Genomic DNA, 22,681 nt, shown 5'->3' on the forward strand with positions numbered 1-22,681 from the left:
TACTTTTGAGGAGCTGCCATTAGATGATGACGAGAGCACTGGGCGAGGAGTCAGGAAGCAGGAGTCCCGCTCCAGCTCTCTCCTGGACTCCTGTTGGGTACTTGGTCTCTTTGGGCCTCGGTTTTCAGCTCTGGAGTTGGCACTAGATTAAGCCCAGTGTCACTATAATGAACCCTCTGACTGAAAAGAAAAATAAAGACTTCCACCCAACATTACACATGCAGTCTCTTTAATCACTGTGTTACAAACGAGAACTCATCATGTCTCGATTATTATTGTAAGCATCAGGCTCACGGCAGTGAGCACAAGCCCGCAAAATCCTCATGGACCTTACATAGTCATGTCTGCAGTTGCTCCATCTGCATCTAGAATGTCTGAACAAGCATTTCAAGAGAGGCTTTTGTTTGTTTAACTTTCAGATAAGCACAAAATGTTCCTTTTTGGGCTGGAGAGATGGCTCAAAGGTTAAGAACACTGGCTGTTCTTCCAGAGGTCCTGAGTTCAATTCCCAGCAACCACATGGTGACTCATAAGCATCTATTATGTGACCTAATGCCCTCTTTTGGCCTGCAGGTATGCATGTAGGCAGAACACTGAATATGTAATAAATAAATAAATAAATATTTCTTTTCAATACTTCTTTCAAGCACCACCTCTTTGGTCCAGGAAAACTTTCCTCCTCTGAAGACTTCTGTGTTTGAGGCAATTCTACTTGTGCATGAATTGTAGGTAGATTTATATATTTACACATATAAAAATAATTCTAATTGAAGAAATTTGTTGGTACTAGTCATTTCTATCAGAACATAAACTCCTTGAGCAAATGACCACCTAGTGTCAGCATCCCCGGCAGTGTACTGAGCCAGAATGGGGCCAGTTAGTACATGCTCGCCAAGTGAGTCTGTACTGCTCGAACATACTGTATCTGAAACTCAGACCCTCACTGACTTGTGTAGGAAGAGCCCTCATAGCAGGGTGCTGCCCACAGCTATCTGACACTCGGGCTCTAGCCAGGTTCCCTTCTGCCACCTGCCTTTGGCTGTCCCTATGTTTCTCTTACCCAAGACTCAGGCAGTCTGGAGATCTTACCAGTAGATTTCTAAGCATAGGAGCCTCCAAAGTGATCAAGCACATTATTAGCCAGGCTTTGTGACACACACCTTTAATTCCAGTACTTAGAGTCAAAGACAGATGGATCTCTGCAACAGGCCAGCCAAGACTACATGGTGAAACTATGTTACAAAAGTGACTGAGAACATCACAAAAAAATACAGAAAATCCATTGAATGACATACATATGCATATATATCCTTTATTTATATAATTTCAAATGTAATTGTAATTTATAATTTATAAGTGTAATTTAAATATACAGACAAGCCTTGTGCATGTTTGTGTACATAAAAAATACAGATATGTGTGCAAATACATATGTGTACATATGCACAGATGTAGATATGTACACACAAATAAATATAGACTCATTAAAATCTATGTATGCACATACACTTAGACAAATGGTGTGTGTATATTCAAAAATATACACTTGTATACCTATAAGTGTATATGCATGTTTGTATGTATGTGCTTACATATGAATGCATACTTACATGTACAAACATGTATATATATGCTCATATGCTTATGTGTACATACATGCATACATATGAACACATATGTACACACATATGTTTGCTTTTTATAAAAAAGAAGAAACATTAAGATTTGCTAGAACGGAACAACATCAGTGCACCCACTTGGCACACCTGTCTGATGGCCCCTTGGCATGTACTGTGCCCAGATTCCCTGGGAGAAGTAAAGAATGGCTCTTCTTCAGCAGGAGAAGAGTCACCGAGAGTTCAGTGAGGTAGATTTACAGATTACATTCTCTGGTTTTAACCAGTTTGCCCTCCCAAGTAAGAAAGCAACTTATAAGGATTCTTAGCAGGAGAAGCAATCTGGACATAATCCCACCCCCAGTATCAAGGACTTGTGTGGCGCTTAGTGGACGCCAGGCACTGTCCAAACGCCCCTCTCTGTCCACTCGACTCACCCTCCCAAACACCACACGTTTGTCCCTACCGGACTCACCCTCACAAACACCACATGCTTGTCCCTACTTAGCCATGAGAAAAATGGACAGCTGTTTAAGTTAGTGGCCAGGCAGCCGCTGCACTGGGATGGTCTGTCCTCACTCAGTGCCGGTCTCCACAACACCCTGCTGCCTGTGAACAAAAGGGAAAAACTGGTAAGCAAACCTTTCCCTTTTGTGGTTCATGGTCAGGCTCAGACATCTCAGCCCTGGTAAGTGCAGCACTTAGGCTGTTACCAACCCTATTAGATATGAAGTCAGGATTTGCATGCATTGTTTTTAATGATGAAATATGTCCCAGATCATTAGATTTGGGGCTATTGGCTAACACTAGAACATGTAACTGAGTTTACAAACAAACTAACTTACATGAGTGCTTTCCCAAATACACAAGAGGTCAGATAAATTTGGAACTTGCTGCTGCCTGAGTTGTGACCAGATAGTTAACTGACTTTCTGTAAGGGCTCAGCAATCTTATGCTCCAAAATTTTGGTTGTAATTTCTTCCTGAGAAATGAGAGTCTGTGTGGTTTTATGATAAAGTTGCCACTTTCTACTTGTAAGTTTAATGTTAGAATTTCCTAAACTACTTTAAAACATTTTTTAAAAGTATTCAAATAACCGACTCTAAAGACCAAAAAGTGCCTAAGCCCTCAGCATGGCAGCACAGACCTTGGCTCATGTGTGCGATCTTTTTAGGCTCTTCCAAGCAGCTTCTGCCTCCAGTGATGCCTCCTCGTTTGTGTATCTGAGCTTTGCACACTCAGCTTAATCTCTCCCATTGTGTCACACATATGGCCCTGACTGAGTCAATCACAGGTGAAGAGGCCCCTTTTCTCACTGAAAGTTCTTCCAATCATCTGGAGGCATGACCTGACAGGTCCCTTTCCCCTATACTCAGGATTCCACATTCACATCCACACCTGTATCTTTTCCTCACGGTGGTTTGCTTCAGTTGCAGCTAGGGCTACTATGTATGGCCATGTAAGTTATGCTATGCATATGGAGGTCCGGCTACAAGCAGGTGGAAGCTTGCGTTGGACCAGGCTCTGCTCACCAAGCTCTATGCCCCATGTGGATCCCCAGCTTTGCACATTGTCCAGTGCTGAGCAAGTGTGAGCTGTCTGAAAGTGGAGAACATTCTTCGTCATCTATCTGACAGTCCCGCGGGGCACGCCTCATCAGAAAAACTCCCAACAAATATCTGTTGAATCCAACTTCAGACACAGAATTCTGACATCGTTATTTTTCATCTACTTTACTCAATGGTGCAGAAAAGCAGTCAGCTCTCTCACTACCTTTACTCTTTTAAGCCTAAATCATGATGACTAATGCCTTAGAAATACTTAGTGGAAACTGACCATAATAAGTGAACACCTTCTCTCTCTCTCTCTCTCTCTCTCTCTCTCTCTCTCTCTCTCTCTCTCTGTGTGTGTGTGTGTGTGTGTGTGTGTGTGTGTGTGTGTGTGTGTGTATGTGTTTCCTGTAAGGCACACTGGCATCACACTCACTATGTAGTTGTGGATAACTTTGAACCCTTGATTCTCTTATCCGTCCTAAGAGGGTGAGATTACAGCATGCCGGCCATGCTCGTGTTGGGGCAGTGCTGGAGACTCAGGTACGCTTGGCCAGCACTCTGCCGAGTGAGCTCTCAGACACTCTACCTGAGGTTTTCTAATCTACCTTTAAGGTCAACCTTCTTTCAGAGAGTGTGGAATGATGGGCCCTAAACAGGACACTGACATCTCACCCCGGCCCAAGGCTCAGGGTTCATCTCGGAGGAGGAAATGAAAGACTGCAAGAGCCAGGGGCAGTGTATGACTACAAGGAAACTGTCTCTGGACAGAGCAGGGCAGCTGCACATATGAACTGTAGCAGCTGGACAGCATGCACAACACCTGAGCTTTCATTTTTACAAGGGGTTAGAATTAAGAGATTGCCTTAAATCTCAGAAGAGACTTTGACCTTTTAAATTTTGTTTAGACTGTGAAAGACTATGGGGACTTTTAAGTTGGACTAAGTGCATTTTGCATTATGATATAGCCATGAATTTATGGGGGCCAGGGAGTGGAGTTGTGATAGTTTGTATAAGAATAGCCCCCATGGCCTGATATATATGAATATGAATACTTGATTCCCAGTTGATGGAACTGTTTGGGAAGGATTAGGAGGTGTGGCCTTGTTGGAGAAGATGTGTCACTGGGGTAAGCTATGAGGTTTCAGAAGGTTCATGCAATTCCCAGTGACCTCTTTCTGTAGATCAAGACGTATACTTTCATTCTGCCATCATAAGCTCTAATCCTCTGAAACTGTAAGCCATATTAAACTCTTTCATGAGCTGACTTGCTCATGTTGTTTCATCACAGCAATAGAAAATTAACCCAGAAAGCCTCCATTGAGATATTTGTACTACATGTTTATTATGGCTTTATTCACTACAGCAAGGAAACGGAACCAACCTGGTTGTCCATCAACCGATTATTGGTTGATAAAAATCTGGTATACATATAAAATGGGATACTATTTAGCTCTAAATAAAAAGGAAGTCACAACACTTTCAGGAAAATAGTTAAACTTAGAATGTATATTAAGTAAGGTCACACAATCTCAGAAGAATACCAGTGTCCTCCCTCAGAGGGAGCTCCTAACTAATACATATGTATACACATATACACAGATGTACATGTGAGGATAGTATAACATGTGGAAAGGACAGCAAGAAATGGTAAATATTAGTTGGGTGGTGGTGGTGCATGCCTTTAATCCCAGCAGAGGCAGACAGGTCTCTGTGAGTTGTAAGTTCAAGAGCAGTCTCGTCTACAAAGTGAGTCCAAGATAGAAATGGATGCACAGAGAAACCTTGTCTCAAAAAAATGAAACAAAACAAAAAGCAAAAAAAGAAAGGGTAAATATTAGGTGATAAGGACAGAATGCAAGTATGGGACATGAAAGATAGCATAAAGCTAATTGTTTTTCTAGTTTGAATTCTGCTGTGGAGTGTGGGTGGCTGGGTAGATAATTATAAGAATTTACAGTGGAAGTATTGAATGCATTATGAAGCCCAGCTTTGGACAGATGGTCTAACTTTCCTAAAGTCCTTTGGCATGTGGAGACATTGGTTTTGCCTAATCCTGCTGTGTGGTGTTACAGACAGTTGTGAGCTGCCATGTGGGTGCTGGGAATTGAACCCGGGTCCTTTGGAAGAACAGGCTCTTAACCACTGAGCCATGTCTCCAGCCCCTTTTTTGCATGTTCTTTACAATAAAGTTTTAATTCCTTGTGGGGGAAAAGAAGAAAAAAAAAAACCACTACCTTCTAAGCTTTACTTACTGTGTTTTTATCTTCCAGAAAGCCTTATGTTTCTAGTGTTTGAATATATAATAAACTTTAAGGCTTGTGTAATCGGATCAATGGAGACACTGTGGGATTTATGACACCTCATAGACAATGGCACAATATAAACAGGAGGATGTCCATAAATGCGACCTGTGTGCCAAATGGTGATGAGGGCTGAGGTTCAGAGGCCACACTTTGTCTACAGCCTAGAAACAGATGAAAAAGTTTCTCGAATGACCTAATTTTTTATGCATATATAAAAGTCTATCAATGGCTAGCATCTAAGTATTAATTCTACTTTTGTCAATAAGAATTTTTATATACATTGATATTTATTAACTTACTTGTATTGCTCTGTGAAATACAATAACTTATTTTATGAAAGACCTTGAGTGACAACCTTAGATGATATTATACAAAAAACAAAAACAAAAACAAAACACCTCATTCCATAAAATGAAGGGGGAAAGAATAAATAGTAACTAACAATTGTTTTGCTTTGTTTTAAGGAAAAAAATTCACATTTAGGGAAAGAAATCTACTAGAAAGACCACTATAATTAAATAACTATATTTATAACAAGTAAAAACTGTGTGAACGTCTAAACTGTAAAGAACCAAGCTTCAAACCTATTAGCTGAAACTAAAAATATGTCCAGAGACTAACAACTGCTCTACTTGCTAAGGAGTAAGAATGACAAAGCGGTGGGGGTGGAAAAGAGGGGAAGAGGGGTAGGGGACAATAGCCTTTCTTCCCACAAATGTTTTATCTGAAATTTAAAATGCTGTTTTGTTTTCCTTTGAGTTTCATTGAATTATGAGTAAAGGTGAGCATCTTTTTAGATGTTATTGATGACTTTTAGTTCATCTTTAATAAAACATTTTAAATATTTATTGAGCTAGTCATAGTTTTCTTATTTATAAGAACCTTTATATAAAAAACTTGTCATTTGTTATTGTTGTTGCCAATTTTTAATTGGTATTTTGTTTTTAATTTATATTAGTATATTTCTACATGTAAGTAAATTTTTACTCAATATTTTATAATAAATATTAGTATTTAGTACTAATATGTTATATGATATATAATAAATTATAATAATAATTTAATTAAAATTTTTTGTAAACTGTATTTTCTTTATTCTTTTTGGGTTTTTTTTTTCAGAGTATTTATCTACATATCTATCTCGATCTATACATACATATACAGAAGCTGTAATTCTCACAATGCCATCAAATATTATAACTTTACCTTTGAAATCCTCAAACAATATTGAGATCTCTTCAAATGCCAAACTTACAACCATTATTCTATGAACAAGATCTTGTGAAATCATTTCGGAAAGATTAGCACCATGACATTAGGGAAGATGGAAAATTAGTAGCTGAATTTTAACAAAACCCTTTGTATGGCTGGAGGTTGCAACATAAAAACTGAGCATTGTATTAGTAAGAGTAGTTGAAACGCACTTCTTCCATTACGATCAAAATCTTTGCGGGTTACCTTTTTCAGCTTAACTTGAACACTGTATCAGGTATTTTAGTAAGTGTTTCACAAAGAATTAGTTTTTTTTTTAACTGATGAAACTTAAGTCAATCATAGTGAGTTCACTAAATATTTTCAGTGGGATTAATGGATTTTTTTAAATCATTACTATTTAAAAACTCATTTATTTTAAATGTCTTTGCTATGCTTTTTACATTTTATAGGTGTTTTACAATGCCATAATTAGCGGAATTCTAATAAGTCTTACATAACTTGTATGGAGCGCTTTCCTTGGGGGTAGGAAGTACAATAGAAACAAGTTTGGAGAGCCAAGAACACAGGTAAGGGAGTTGGCGCTGTGGATGTTGGGTAGATGGCAGGATGGAATTAGCCCAGCATGCTGTAAGATCACTAGTTTGCCAGAAGTCTTGATGAAGGAAGTCTCCCTGGGTCTTCATAATGGAAGGAGTGGGATTAAGGAAATGACTAATACGAAATGTGTTTAGCACAACACATGGCATTTACTGCCAGAGGAGTTTAAAAGTCTCCAAAAAAAACATGTTCAAAAGAACAGCGCGGGTTGAAGGGCACTTTAGCTCTGCTCGCAAAGGTTTGTTTGACCCTATAGCATGATAGCAAGTTACCCAGAAGTGTGCCGGGGAGCACCGAGAGGGGGCTTCGGCGGTGGGGGGGCTAGCAGGTGGGCACCGAGGTCCCTAAGGAGAGTGGGGCTGGAGAAAGATGATTTCCCTACAAGGTGCGTTGTTTACCGGTTAGTTAGAGGCCAACGGTACCGGGGGGAGGGGGGAGGGGGGGCGGGGGGGGAGGGTTGCGGGGGCGGGGGCAGTGCGGACTGTGAGGTCGGAAGGGGGCTTTGAACCGGAGCCCAACTGGGGCCTCGTCCCTCTCTCCGCCGACAGAGGGAGCCCGGAGGACGGGAGGACGGGCTTCCCGGTTGTGAAAAGCGTTCGCACCCGCCCTCACCCAACCCTGCGTGGCGTACCCGGAGGGCTGAGCAAGAGGTGAGAAGATCCCGAGCTCGCGACGGCCACCCGCGCACCTCAGGCGCCAGGCGCCCGGCCGCGCGCCCACCGCGCCGAATTCTCGCGAGAGCGACAGCCGCCATTTTTCCATTGATTGCCGCGGGCCGGGGGAGGGGCGGCGGCGGCGGCGGAGGCAGCTGTGGCGGCGGCAGCGGCGGCGGCGGCGGCGCCCTGGGTCAGTGTCTGCGCGCTGGTGTCTCAGGCCTGAGCCGAGGCCCTCCGCGGTTGCCAGAGCGCAGGCGGCCGGGAGGATGACTGCCGCTGCCATTCTCTCCTGAGACGCAGAGCCGCCGCCACCTCCACCCGTCCCCCGCAGGCAGGGCGGAGACGAGCGGTCGGAGTCTGAGCGATGGTGCCCGGCGAGGAGAACCAACTGGTCCCGAAGGAGGTGAGGGGCGGGCGGGCCAGGCTAGGCCCGAAGCCTGCGTGCGGTCCGCTGGGAATCGCGCAGGCCCGGGGCGGGAGGCACGCTGGGACGGAGCAGGCGGCCGGCCGGGTGGGACGGTGGGCGCGGCGAGCACTTGGAGACCGCTGGCTCCCGGGGCCACGTAGCCGGGAGAGACCCCCCGGCTGCGAGGGGCGGGCGCATCAAACACCGGATCGGAGGAGTCCGGTCCTGCTCCGAGCTGGGGTTTCCGAGAGAAAGTGGCCTTTGAAGTCCACACTTCACACGTCGAGCCTAAGAGAGTTAGGAGATCATTTCAAAGAAAACAGTCGGGAACAGTTGCCCGTGGGCAAGGATGGGGTGACGGTGCTGCTTTCTGGGGTTTGACAGTGGATAGCTTAACGGGGCTTGTGAAATCTACACCCGAGCTGAGATCTGTTGGGAGGGCAGACTTAACTGTTAAAAGAGTTGTGTGGGGTTTTTGTTTTGTTTTTGGCTCCCTTCTTCCCCCAACTCCTGTTACTTCGTAATACTACGATTGGCCTGCCTAAATGGGGCCTACCCAGGATCGGTGAAAAGTTAGTGGGGCTTGAACGGGAAGGTAGGAGGTAACCAAGTTAAAATTTTACCATATGGAGAAATGAAGTGTTGTTTTATTTGGATTTATTTTTTTTGGTCTTTCGCTGGTGTTGCCAATTTGAGTGACTTACATTCTTGAAAGCGAGTGACGTAAAACTCCCGGACTTCTTGGCTTCCCCTGAGCAGTAAGTAGGAGAAGATTAAAGGTAGAATCCTGCACTGGCCAGTGGATTTCGACATATTAATAGTCTGTTGGCTTTATAAATATCCCCAGCATATTCAAACATGTATTTTTAACTGCTGATCGTCAGGCTTAATGCTTTGGATTTTTATGTCTCATATACCTTAAATAGATGCCATGTGTTAAGTTGACATTAGCAAGGTAGGATCTTGATGTCTATTATACATGATCATTTCAGATTCCTAAAAGTCTAGGGCTTTTTTATATTGTAGCAAACCCTGGCACAACACAAAAGTGACTTTTGTTTTGTGTTTGCATAGTTAAAATGGACAATAAGTTGATTTATAGGGTTTTATTTTTGCTGTTTTGAGACAGGATCTTACTATATACCCTTGGCTGGCTTGGAACTCACCCTGTAGTCAAGGCTGGCTAGAACTCAGAGATTTGCCTACCTCAGCCTCCCTAGTGCTGGCATTAGTTAAAAGTGTGTGCTATCAAGCTCAGCAGGTTGTCTTTGTGCTTTTTAAGGCCAGGTTATGTGTCAGTATTTCTCTATCAAGCATCACTAGCTCTGTACAGCAGATAAACATGAATTAGAGATCTTGTCTCTGGAGCAGTTTCAACAACTCATGGGTAGGAGATGGGGGAACGCAGGCCTCCTTGAGTCCATCCAGTCTGGGCCTTTGTACTTTGTACTTTGTACTAAATAACAAGGAAGGAAGTAATATATTTTGTTTTTGTTTTTCAAACAAATGAATACTTTTATTAACATTAAGATTTTGTTTTTCAAACATGGCAGGGGTTTTGACCACAAATGCTCAAAAGGTCTGCTACTCAATGCATTTATAGCTTGACTACATGTGAACTTTGAAGGGAAGTAATAGGCTTTAAAGAAAGGTAACTTTCATTTCCTTTGGTGGTAGTTTCTGTTCTGAGAGACAAAATTAATCCTTAATTTCCAATGGTTAGAAAATAGAACATAGGTAGAACCCTGCATAAGATTGTATTAACATTTTGGTTTGCACATATCCTGCTTTGCAGGAACTTACGTGGTGTCTTAAAGTATTGCAGTGCTTGTTTTACCTTTTGGACGTTTGAACTCTCCCTTATCTGAGGAGATCTTCCTTATCTGATGAGCCTAACTTACTTTTTTGTTGTTGTTGTTTTTAGTTTTTAATTCTTTATACTTTATTTCCTGTTCCTTGGCTTTTAGTATTTTATCCGTGGTTCCTACTTCCTGGGATCGTGCACAGCACTGCTCTTGAGATGCAAACTTTTTTTTTTCTTTTCTTTAACCAGATAATGTTTTTGTATTTGATGGCCATATTCATCCTTCATCCAAGAGGTGAAGGTTGCTTCTGCTTCCACATTTGCTTCTGAATTACCCTGTGTTCCAGAAGGAAGCCAGGGATCTCTTAAACCAAATACATGGGCTTTCTCCCTTCCTCTTCCTTGATTTTTTTTGGGGGGGGGGCAGAGGGGGGCTAGGTTTAGATACTTAAAGCATAACAAACATCCTGTCTGTCCGTTCATTTATGCAAAGCCTTTCTCTTGTGCTAAATCTGAGAGAAAATCACTGTGCTCTGCTAATAATTTAAAGCAGTTCTGTTTTCACAGGGGTAAGAAGTATAGCTCTGAGATTAGAAGTGACTTTGAAATAAGCCTCAGGGACAGATGAAGCACTAGAGCTTGGGCCTTCCATCAACTCTTGCTTGTCCTCTTTCATTCACTCCATGTTATCCTGGGGCTCTAAGAATAGTTTATAATTCGCCAGAAACTTGTATTTAGTAAGTGAAAATAAACTATAGAATTAAAAGCTTTCCTGCATAATGTAGGCTGTGTTAACAACCCTGAAGAAGTTTGTTTGTTTGCTTCAGAGATGTTGTGGCCCTTGGGGGCGTGGCTTTTGATTCCACGTGTGCGTTCATTCATTCGCACAGTTGTTAAGGAGTCACAAGTGTCCCGTAGAGAACTGCTGGAGACCTATGTTCAGCGAGTACAGAGATTGACAAACTAACTTGGCGTGGATTTGTTGAGTTATGAGTGATTTTTAAATTGGCAGAATTAAAAAAAATCAAAAGAAGAGCTATTTTCTGTGACACATGAACATGGTTGACATGGCATTTCATTTTTAGGGCCCAGCTCTCAATGGGGGCAGCAATGTTGAGTGGTTGCTGTATAGGCTGAGTACAGCTTGGTATTCAAGGCTCAGAACACTTGTTTCTGGCCACAACTCGTCCTTTCCTCGCTTATCTCTCTTCCCATGGAACAAGTTTTTAATGTAGACCAACAGGTTTCTCGCCAGCTTACTTTATACTTGGGTTTGTGCCATCCCTCTTTCCTACTTAACTTCACCTGGTCAAAACCTCAGCACACACTCCATAAACCTCCTTTATTCTAAAAGTCTTGGGCATTTTAACCTTAAGAATTTCTCATTAGAAGGCTTTTGCATATGAGATCACTTAGCAGTTCATAAACAGAACATCTATTGTGGTTCCCAACTGCAATGCACATTTTATGTTGTTCATTGGGAATTCCTCGACAGCAAAGGTGGTGTGCTTCTCCCTTTTGTTTTTCTATAACTATTACAAGTCTGGGGAGTGTCTTTGCTGGGGCATAGCTTAGTAAATACTCATTTGTATGGTTGTAAAGATGGAAGGAGGCTTTGAATTCTAAGTGGCTATCCTCTGCTTGGAGATCTTCCACAGCGTAATTGGCAAGCTGTTTCCACATCCATGACATATCTGGATAACATCTTTTTCTTCTTAGGAGAACTCTGTTATTTTAAGCTTTTGCATTAAGAGAGGTCTAGATCTCTAGTGTCATCTTTTCTTTCTTTCTTTCTTTCTTTCTTTCTTTTCCTAGTGTCATTTTTTGATTGTTGTCACTGGTCAGCATCTCCGTAGGAGAGCTTTTCTCATGGCTGAAGATAGAGGGGGACAGCAGAGCTCATCTTTTCTCTTCTGGAGTTTGCATTCCTCAGGTCTTCAACCGCTTAAGGCTTGTTTATTTGGACATGAGCCAGCATTTTAGCACTCCTAAATTGTACCTCAAAAAGAGCAAAAGGAGAGGGTGGTGTTGAGTAAGGAGAACATCACTCTTTTACTCTGCCATGTGTCTTTTAATTGTGGAGTATTGATTTTGGTGTTGAGATTGCTTGTTTTTAGTATCTCCAGTTTTACTTATTACCTGGTGGTTTTGTTTCCTTATAAGGGTTTGGGGCATAGAATTATGAGCACTCTGCTGTGTGGGAGAAAGAGTAGACATCTCAAGTATCATAAAGAGTAAGGTAGGTATTTATTAATGTTTTGGTGGGTTTTGGGTTTTGAGACAGGATCTCTGTATATAGTCCTGGCTAACCTGAAGCTCACTATGTAGACCAGGCTACCCTTGAACTCAGAGCTTCTCCTGCCTCTGAGTGCTGGGATTAAAGGTGTGTGTCACCACACCCAGCTGTAAAGTTTTAAAATAATACTTTTAGCACATGGAGCATATAAATATAGAAAAAAATAAATGGACATGTAAATTGCACACCTCAGTGTTTTGTTTTGTTTTTCCCATGCTGTCACTAACTCCTTATATTTGGAACTGGATTTTTGGCATCTAATGACGATAGTAATAACCAACATTTATTGTGAAGCCAGATACTGTTTGCTTTGTATGTATTAACTCATTAGAGGGCAGAAGCTTCACAACTGTATAGGAGAGATCCTCAATGACTATTGGTTTCTCTGTTGCCTTATTTCATCACTATCTGCTAAAGACTATATGAAATGAGTATTCTTTTATCTCTCTTGGTTAAACTACTCGGAGTTGCTGCAATGCCATATGGTCATTTCTGAGTTTGTTGATTCTTAGAAAACACCAATTCTTGCCCATGAGAGACTTCTCAGATAATGCCCATTAGTGTCTTAAACTGGGGTATTATCAGAGGTCAGCTCATTCTGAAAATTATCATCACTTAATGAAGTGAAAGGAGACTGAATGCAGAATATGAGTCCAGTTCCGTAGAGAACAGTGGGCATCTAGATTCTCTCTAGCACAGGAGCAGGAAGGAACACTTCAGCGGTGGCAGTTGGCATTTCTGTGTGTCTGGATGACTAGGCTGTTTGACTGTAGCTTTGCAGGTTTGTTGTTTTCTGGGTAATTGTTGATGTACTGTGCTGTCACAATTCATGATCATGCTTTTCATTTCTTCTACTTTCCTGCTCTGAGTATTTCTCTGGAGTAAGCACAGTTACTTGTATGGCTTCAGCCAGTGATTTGCACACTTGTAGGTAAGTGTCTCATCTAGATCTTCTGCTTCTGATTCATCTATTTATTTGCTTAAGCTAGAACATAGTTTTGATGTTTCCTTTTTCTTATGTATAGTTCTTCACTTAGCAAATGTCTCTTGGACATTTACCATTTTGATGTTTTGCCTCTGTAATTATTTTATCACTCAGATGTCCTTCTAATGCTGCTCTGCTTCCAGGCTGGCTGACCTTAGCCATCCTCGCAGTAACTTACTGGGTTACTTTCTAAGCAGATGAGAATATGACTTAGGTTCTTTAAGGTTTCTTCCTACTCCCTCTGATGGCAGATACTTACCTCCATATCTTCTAATAATTTATTTTCATTTTATGTACATTGGTGATTTGCCTGCATGAATGTCTATATGAGGGTATCAGATTCCCTGGAATTGGAGTTACAGACAGCTGTGAGCTGCCATGTGGGACCTAGGAATTGAACCTGGGTTTTCTGGAAGAGCAACCAGTGCTCTTAACCGCTGAGCCATTTCTTCAGCCCTCTTACCTCCATATTTTAAATTAGGATTTTAGTAGGATTCTTTAAAGACTTTTTAGTTATAGAGCTTGCCTCTACAATTTGCCTCCCAAGTGCTGACATTTTGGCTCAGAGGTTGAGAACACTGTATGTTCTCCCCAAAAGTCCGGAGTTCAATTCCCAGTACAACCATCTATGAGATCTGGTGCTCTTTTCTGGCATGCAGGCACAGGTGTGGGCAGAACGTTATAAGTAATAAATAAATAAATCTTTTTTTTTTTTTTTTAAGAAAAAAGGTGTCTCTCACCACAACCAGGTTGTGTTCATATTTTTCTTTTCTTTTCTTTCTTTCTTTTTTTTTTCTTATTTTTCTATATTATTAGTTTATCCAAGTGGTCCTTAATGGGCGACAGGGTGTGTTTGGCAATATTGGAGCAGGGCACAGAAAAAAGCTCTAGTGGGTGGAAACCAGGTATGCTGCCAAAGGCCTTTCTAGGGCCAGGACAGCCTCTTCAACAAAGAACTCCTGTAAACCAGGCATGGTAGCACATTCCTTTAATCCCAACACTCTGGGAGGCAGAGTCAGGTGGATATCTGTGAGTTGGTCTAGGTAGAGGGTTTTAGGACAGTCACAGGTACACGGAGAGATCTATGTCTGAACAACAACAACGAAAATAAGAACAAAGCCAAGCCAAACTTGTAACTGTGTCATAGGGCCACTATTGGGAAGCCATGGTCATTGTAAAGATTCTGTTGCGTGTGCACATTTCTTCTCACGTTCAAACCTCCCATTTGGTCATTTGTAAGAAGCTTCACCTGCTCCAGCTTTTCTGTGAGTTGGATGTCAGCCTGATTTACATAGATAGCAAGTTCCAGGCTGGTTTTGGCCAAGGTGAGACTCTCTCAAACAAATCAACCAAAAAACAAACTTTAGTAGAAGAATTTAAAGAAAAACTTGGAAAAGAAAATTTCTCTAAGAAAGGAAAAAAGGAAAAATAGAAAATAGATGAGAACAACCCCTCCCCCCTTAGAACAAGTTAGTAGACCCACGGCCTGCCTAGGTAGGTAGAACTCAAGAGATAGAACAGAGGGAATAGAAGAAGTTAAAGTTACTTACTGAAAGTTTCCAGGACAGTGAGATAAATTATAAAGTGGGAAAGACTGGCCGGAACCTAGCACTGCAGATAAAGTAGAGCTAAACCAATGTAATGGAGCCTGTATGGGATTTCAAGGAATCCTCCAGGTATGGGGGAGGGTGTGGCAAGAACAAGGTAGGACACTTCAACATGGAAGAAGCTGTGGTGTTCAGCATTGCAGGAAGAATGCCTTCTTCCAAATTTTCTGGGTGAGGATTCTCTGCCCAGCTAAGCAGTCTCAAAAATAAAAGGGAAAACCATTTTTTTAAAAAATCACTTTTGTTTTGCTGTAATATGTATTATTTACAAGTTACAACCCCCCCCAAATGTTTAAAAATCATGCATGTGTCTGATTTATGTGTGTAATGTCTTACCTCTTTGGAAATGGTGGTAGTTTGCTTCTCTGCATACTTATTTTTCTCTGAATTTATTTGTTTGCTTGTGTTCAGTTTTGTCTTTTATATAGATGCTTTGCTTTGAGGGCCTTTGAGGGTCTATGCTAGCTTAAGAGGGGTCCTTAAAACAGAACACAGACACTGCTGTCTCATGTTTATGCTTCCCTGTTTGGTGACATGTCTGGAGATCTTCCCAACAGAGCCCCAATATCTTATTTTGTTAGGGCTGCTGCAGCAAATGCAGTAAGCTGAGTGGTTTGTAAAGAGCAGAAATTTCCTTCTCAGAGTTTTGGAGGCAAGGAAGTCCAAGAGCAAGGTGTCTCCTTGTTCAAACCGGCATCTCTTACTCACTGTGTCTCATGGTGGATGAGAATGAGGCAGGTCTCTGGGACGTCTTTGTTAAAGACCTTTTCTCTACAGTGAAGTCTGTGCGCCTGTGGGCTAATAGGCTCCCAATGGCCTCATCTCCAAACATCATCACATTAGTGATTAAGGTTCAATATATGAGGGTGTGAGTGAGGAAACCTTTAGATCACCAGCTCTCAGCCTGTGGGCTGGAGCCCCTCTGAGGTTCTAATATCAGATAGCCTGCATATCAGATATTTACATTATGATGTGTAATAGTAACAAAATTACAGTTACGAAGGAGCAACAAAATAATTTTATGGTTGGGGGTCACCACAACCTGAGGAACTATATTAAAGGGTTGTAGCATTAGGAAGGTTGAGAACCACTGCTTTAGACTATAGCATCTAGAAACACATCTGTTTCTTTAGTACTGGGTGAACTGGACAGAAAACACCTTTTTTGCCCAAGGTTTTGAATAGGTAATAGGAAGCTCCTATGAATCTTATCATGGGGTATGCAGATGAGATTTTATTCAGTTCCCCAGTTTTCAGAATGGCATACACATCTGCATATATACCTGGCTATGCTCTTCAAGGAGTGTTCAGCCTTCTGTCAGGAAGAATTGAGGAGAAGAGGGAAGCTGGAGTTCTAACTGCTTCTTAGATACAGTCAGTTCTCTGAGGATATCTGAAATGGCTGGTTTCCACGTCTCCTCCTTTATGAAAAATTGTGGAAAGAATACGAAGTTCATGCATACCTTTCCTCTAGCTGCTTATTTTAGCATTTCCATGACCGTAAAGCAGCTCTCAAATTAGAATCAATCAACCTAGTACAATTGAGTTACCACAGTACAGCCATTAGTCAGATTTTTACCAGCATTTTCAGTAATGTCCTTTGTTGTTCTGAGATCAGCCTCAGAATTTACCATGTGTTTAGTTATGTGTCTCTTTAGTCTTCTTTTACTTGTGGCAACTTTCTACTCTTTGCTTCCATCTCATCATCTTGGTGACTGAAGAATGCTAGTCAGTTATTTTGTGGATTAGCCTTCAGTTGGTTTTGTTTAGCGCTTTTTCATGAGTAAATTGAGCTTGTGTATCAGGTAGAAGGATATCACAGACTTGATGTGTCCTTTGTGCTTTGAACAAGGAGAGGAGGAGGGCACTGCTGTGTCCTGCTGGTCACTTGAATTGCGTGGGATCCCTCAGGTGAGGTGGGCTTCTTTCCTACTGTCCCCAGCAGTTACCTGGATGCTCTAGACCACATAGGTAGCTGCTGCTTTGATAATTTTTTATGAGATGAGAACATTTATTTGTTCTTGACTTATTCATTTTATTGTATGAGTGTTTTGCCTGCAAGTATGTCTGTGCACAACAGATGTTGGTGCTCTTGGCCGTCAGAAGAGGGCATCAGTTCCCTGAACTAGAGTTATGGATGGTTGTGAGGAGCCACGTGGGTGCTGTGGATCAAGTATCCTCTGTAAGAGCAGCCAGTGTTCATAATCACTGAGGTTTTGCACATTAATTTTAGCATGTATCTCTGGATCTTGTAGACAGCAGTCATCACTGTGCTATTCCTTTAGTCATTTCCCATTTCCCACTATTCTTCTGTGAGGAGGAATTGGCCCTTTCCTTACACATTTACTCAGGATCAGTGTGGACTTGTAGGTATTTATCTTATTCTTTCATTCTAACTTAGTACCGCTACCTGTTTTGTGATTAAACTGTTCTAGTGTGGCCCGAGGGGAGCTTGTCCTGTTCAGTGTCCTCACTCTCCGAGGACTTTCTAACTCTGGTACCATACAGTGCGGCTTCTGCTCATCTCCATTAACCCCGTCCCAACCCTGGACTTCACCTCTTGAAGGACTTTCCTTTGCTAACATGTGAGTAAGCGTGTATCCACGGTGTTTGGCTTGCTGCTAAGCTAGTCACTACCTCTTGCCTTGCTTTCTCACTCCTTAACTCCTTCCTGTTTCTGTTTCTTGATTTTTTTTTCCTCTTTTAAATACAGTTGATGATCCATGATGTAATTGCATGCATCTATACTCTTTAACTAGAGGTTCCTAACCTCTAGTACAGAAATTTGGTCCTCTGCACTAGGGCAGCTTTGTTTGCATCCCATTCCACTCCCCTACTACTATTCCCAGATGCCCCATGCATTTGTGTCAAGTCACTCTGTGCTCAGGCTGAGTGAATGTTATGAAGTATTTCTTTTTGCTACCTCTTTTAAGGAAGTTTAAATGGGGAAATCAATATTTAAATGAGGAAATCAGTACTGATGAAAGTCAGTATTTTAAGTCTTTTCTTAGACTTTCTGATTCATTGTAAATGTCTTTTAAACTTTTTTGTTTTAATTTTACTTTCTCTTTTTTTGGATTAGTGATGTAACCTTTTCATGTCTTGTGTCTAGATATTATAATTTGGGGAGAAGACAGGATGGGAGGGAGAAGGTTCAAACATTTCCAGCCATGTGGTTGCCAGATTAGAAAAACAGATTCTATTGACAATAGTTGCCAAAACAAATAAAAGACAGAATTAATATGGCTAAATACTTTGAAAAAACTAAAGTTTCAAAAAAAAATCTTCTACTTAAAAGATTCCTTATTACTAAAGATCTCCACTCAGCAAGCTCAGGTGTCATGTGCAGAGGCATAGTCCTATGAGGTTCATTACATGGTGGAGTGTTTCTGAGTATTGATGGTTTACAAAATCTATGGCAGTTCTCTGTTATAAAATTTTTCACCAGAGTGATTTGTGACTGGCAGTATTGGTAAATGATTGATAAAAATGGTGTGATCGTACTCATAAAGATTTTTAAAAAAAATTTTTATATAAGCACTTTACAGGCTGATCCTGCTAGCCCCCTCCCTCCTTTCCTCCCAGTTCCATCCTTATGCACTGCCCCCTCCAAGCCCCTAAATGGTACCAATCTACCCTGGCACCTCAAGTCACAGCAGGACTATGCATATCTTCTCTCACTGAGGCCAGACAAGGCAGCCCAGCTAGGGGAAAGGGATCCAAAGGCAGACAACAGAGTCAGAGACAGTCTTTACTCCCATTGCTAGGGATGACTGTGCTGCATGTCTGCTACGTATGTGTAGGAGATGTAGGTCCATGTAAGCTCTTTGGTTGGCATTTCAGTCTCTGTGAGCCCCCAGGACCCAGGTTAGTTTATAGGTCTTTTTGTGGTGTCCTTGATCTCTCCAGCTCCCTCAATCCTTCCTCCCACTCTTCCACAAAATTCAGCCCCTGTGGGGGTTGAACAACCCTTTCACATGAACTATATTAAAGGGTCACAGCATTAGGAAAGTTAAGAACCACTGTTTTAGAGTGTGTCTCCAAGATGGCCAACTGGGACACACCTATAATTTCAGAACTTGGGAGGGAGTAGCAGGAGGATCAGGAATTCATAGTCATAGTTTGAGGGCACCCTCGGCTATATGAGAGACCACGCCTCAAAACAAAACAAACAAACAAACAAATGCCTCAGTCTTCCAATAAGCCCCACTTCTGCTTTCTTACCCTTGCCAGTCCTAAAAATCTATCCATGGATGAACTCTTGAATGGGGTAGAGCTCTCATGATTAAGTCATCTGACCAAGGCTTGACTCCTGAGCTTTGGGAGATAGTTCAGATCCAAAAATGTAACAATTGTGTTCATGACTTATGTATACTTTAATTTTTCTTTTCTTTCTTTCTTTTTTTTTTAAGATTTATTATACAGTATTCTGCCTGCATGTGTGCTTGCATGCCAGAAGAGGGCACCAGATCTCATTGTAGATGGTTGTGAGCCACCATATGGGTGCTGGGAATTGAACTCAGGACCTTTGGAAGAACACACAGTGTGCTCTTAACCTCTGAGCCATCCCTCCAGCCTACTTTAATTTTTCTTAATGAAGATCTTTATTGCTTTTGATTTTGAGGAAGAGTTCATTCATTCAAATCTGGAGCTTATTAGCACCTGTCAAGAAAGCAGAGTTACAAAGATAAAAAGGGGCCTCACTCTAGATGCCAGTCTAGCCTAAAGGAGAGCCTGACGTGATCAGACAAATGTGCACTCCAGAGACACTGGGGGGTTGTAAAGAGGGAACAGCTGGCTTTACTGAGGGGATTCTCCGAGAATATAACTTTTGAGCTGGACCTCAGAGGATGGTGAGTGTACAGAGACAGAGAAGAGCTTTAAGTTACAGGAAACAAAATTCAAAACAGAAACGATTGTAATGCATTTTAGGAAGTGGCGGACACTGTGGTCAAGGCTTGGGCCAGTTGAGTGTAGGTGCATATAGTTCTGGCAGGCTGAGTCAAAAAGGTCCAGAGGCTTTCTTTATCTAGAGAGATTTTCCATTTTTAATGTGCAGTCATCAAGGACCAAAAAATGTTTGTATGTTTGTTTTCCAGAAGAAGTTCACAGAATGCCTTAAGTTTTATTTAGTTTAGTTACTGAAACTTGCTTATGGAAAATTTTTACTTGAATATTTTATGTCCTTCACATTGTTAACCATTTGCACATAAGTGAAAATGAGAAGAATACTTACTAGTGTCTTACCTGTCTCTTTTTCATTTGAAATAAGATAATTAGATACTTTTTGGTTCTTTTGTTTGTTTGTTTCTTGTTTTCGAGACAGAGTCTCTCTGTGTAGCCCTGGCTGTCCTGGACTCCCTTTGTAGACCAGGCTGGCCTCAAATTCACAGTGATCCGCCTGCCTCTGCCTCCCAACTGCTGGGATTAAAGGCACGTTTTTGGTTCTTAATGAAGTGTTACCTATAATAATGTATTTTAGTGTATTTTCTACATGTGAGTTATTTGGCAGAATGTTCTTGGGTATAATTACTTGTTTAATATAGATGACACATGCTTAGCATCTTGAGTAGGCTCATCAGGTAGGTCTCTCTTGCCTTTAGAAAATGCCACCAGCTGCAGTTTGGTGGTGGTGGTGGTGGTGTGTCCAGATCTGTTTGTGAAGTCTCCGGCGGGGTCTCTCTCACCTACTGCTAAGGAAGTTTACAAGTGAGAAGTTAGTGATCTAAGAATAACTTCTGATTTTCACTGAGAGCCACACACAAAGCAGGATGCTGTGGCTTTCCCATAGCCTTCCGTGTTGGAGCATGCGCATGCAGGCTTCTGCAGCTGCTGTTTCCTGACTGTTCTCCTCCAATCTCTTTGTGAGCCTTGGGCTTAATAAAGAAAAAGAGCTTATATATAAGATTGGGAACTATGGGCTGGAGAGGTGGCTCAGGAGTTAGGAGCAGGTACTGCTCTTGCAGAGGACTTGAGTTCTGTTCCCAGCACCCAGGTAGGCCCTCACATTCCCGTACCTCCAGCTCCAAGAGATATGACACCCTAATCTAGAGTGTTCCCTACTAACTAATACCCACTTCTTTCTTGCCTGGAGAGTGACTTTAGTGTTTTTAATTGGGGGCGGGAGTGAATAAACACATTAAGAGTATCTCAAGTATTCTGAGTGAAGTTAAGACTTTACTACTTAGAGGAACTTTGATTGCAGCCTCACTTCCAGGTTGCATTAAGAAATCTGTTTGTTTGTTTAGTAATTTGTTTATTTGCATTTTATGTACCTTGGTGTTTTGCCTACATGTATGTCTGTGTGAAGGTCTCGGATCCCCTGGAACTGGAGTTACAAACAGTTATAAGCTGTCATGTGGGTGCTGGGAATTGAACCTGGGTCCTCTGGAAGGGCAGAGCAGCCAGTGCTCTGACATCTTACCATCTCCAAGAAGTCAAGTTTTTGTATGGCTCTTCTAAAATACAATGCACTGCTTTAGTAAATAATAATAAGCCATCTGAGCTTGCATACAGCCTGTCTGTTTTAGTAGCATAAAATATTTAATATTTTGGGTTTATACCATCTGGTGTGATTTCTTTGTATATTTGTAGTAGTTTGTAGTAATGAAAGGGAATTGGTGAAAAATGAGATGTCTACAGCCACTTCTCTAATAAAAGATATCTGAGAAATACTAGTTTTGACATTTTAAACTCACATGTCTAGAAATACTTGTCAGTGTACTCTTTACCGCAAATACAGTACAGATATAATTTAAGAGTTCTAAGAAAAATAGGCATGATAGAGTACATTTCTGCAAGTGTAGTCTGATTTTAACACTGTAAAGAGGGCAGTAGTTGGATGTTACAGCCCTTTCATGTTCTAGGTGAAGGAAGGGATCAGTTGAATTTGAGTAGGCATCAGGTGTCTGAGGTATATTTTTCCTAGAGTAAAATCTACTCCATGAAGGCGTACAGCTTTTTACCGTTGTATAACCACTATCAAGTCAAATATAGGATGGTCCTGCCTCTTTGGAAAGGTTCTGTCCTATTCTGGCTAGCTGCCTCTGATCTAGTTGCTGTCCTTATGTTTTGCTGTTTTCTTCATCTGTTGTTTAAGTGGAATCACAGTTTGTAAAGCTTTGGAAATTGATCTGTGTTGTTACTTGCATTAGTAGTCTCTTTTTGTTGTGTTTGGGTTTTGGGGGTGTTGTTTTTGTTGTTTCGTTTTGTTTTTGAGACAGGGTCTCACATTGTAGCTTTCCCTGGCCTGGAACTTGCTACATAGATCAGGCTAGCCCCAAACTCAGAAATCAGCCTACCTCCACCTCTTGAGTGCTGCGATTACCCTGGTGTGCCACCATGCCAGGCTATTGCTATGGTTTTGATGATTCTGCATAAAGCTTCCACATTGTGATTTAGTGAGTGGGGAAATGAGTTTGATTGGGACATACTTTTTGTATGGAAAGTGTCTATTTAACTTTGTAAGAAACTGCTAAGCCTGCCTGAAATCATATACTATGTTGCATTTTAGTCAGGGAAGTGCGAGAGCCCCAGGTGCTCAGCATGCTTGTTGCTACTTGGCAGTACCAGGGCCTTGTTGTTGTTTGCTGCTTGTTTTGTTAAGTCCAAATTTTAGCTCTTAGTATGAAGTAGTGTCTCGGG

The 22,681-nt window shown here is 41.5% G+C and overlaps 2 protein-coding genes across 4 annotated transcripts in view; one reads left to right on the top strand and one right to left on the bottom strand.

Moving 5' to 3' along the window:
• Nucleotides 1–1,146: 1,146 nt before the first annotated feature.
• Nucleotides 1,147–8,293, bottom strand: LOC311592508 (uncharacterized protein). The gene is made up of 2 exons (XM_084773010.1): nucleotides 7,916–8,293; nucleotides 1,147–2,225 (listed from the first exon to the last, which is right to left on the bottom strand). Exons 1-2 carry the CDS (start codon nucleotides 8,221–8,223, stop codon nucleotides 2,192–2,194), a joined length of 342 nt encoding a protein of 113 aa, XP_084629136.1. The 5' UTR covers nucleotides 8,224–8,293; the 3' UTR covers nucleotides 1,147–2,191.
• USP47 (ubiquitin specific peptidase 47) overlaps nucleotides 7,912–22,681 on the top strand; it is an 84,763-nt gene continuing 69,993 nt past the window's right edge. For 2 of the 3 annotated variants that reach the window (XM_084772983.1, XM_084772984.1), the window contains exon 1: nucleotides 8,081–8,343. In XM_084772983.1, coding sequence (XP_084629109.1) covers nucleotides 8,305–8,343 — 39 coding nt within the window. In that variant the 5' untranslated portion in view covers nucleotides 8,081–8,304. Of the gene's footprint in view, nucleotides 7,935–8,080; nucleotides 8,344–22,681 lie in introns of those variants that run through there. The other variant, XM_084772985.1, reaches the window with a different exon arrangement.

Source organism: Acomys minous (genome assembly GCF_964271855.1).
Source record: "Acomys minous genome assembly, chromosome: 2".
In the NCBI taxonomy this organism is placed as follows: domain Eukaryota; kingdom Metazoa; phylum Chordata; class Mammalia; order Rodentia; family Muridae; genus Acomys; species Acomys minous.

Excerpts from the sequence above, each read along its gene's own strand:
- LOC311592508 (XM_084773010.1), bottom strand. The coding sequence starts at position 8,223 with ATGGCAGCGGCAGTCATCCTCCCGGCCGCCTGCGCTCTGGCAACCGCG. Across the intron at positions 2,226-7,915 it reads CCTCTTGCTCAGCCCTCCGG|GCAGCAGGGTGTTGTGGAGA; the intron begins GTACGCCACGCA and ends TTTTGTTCACAG.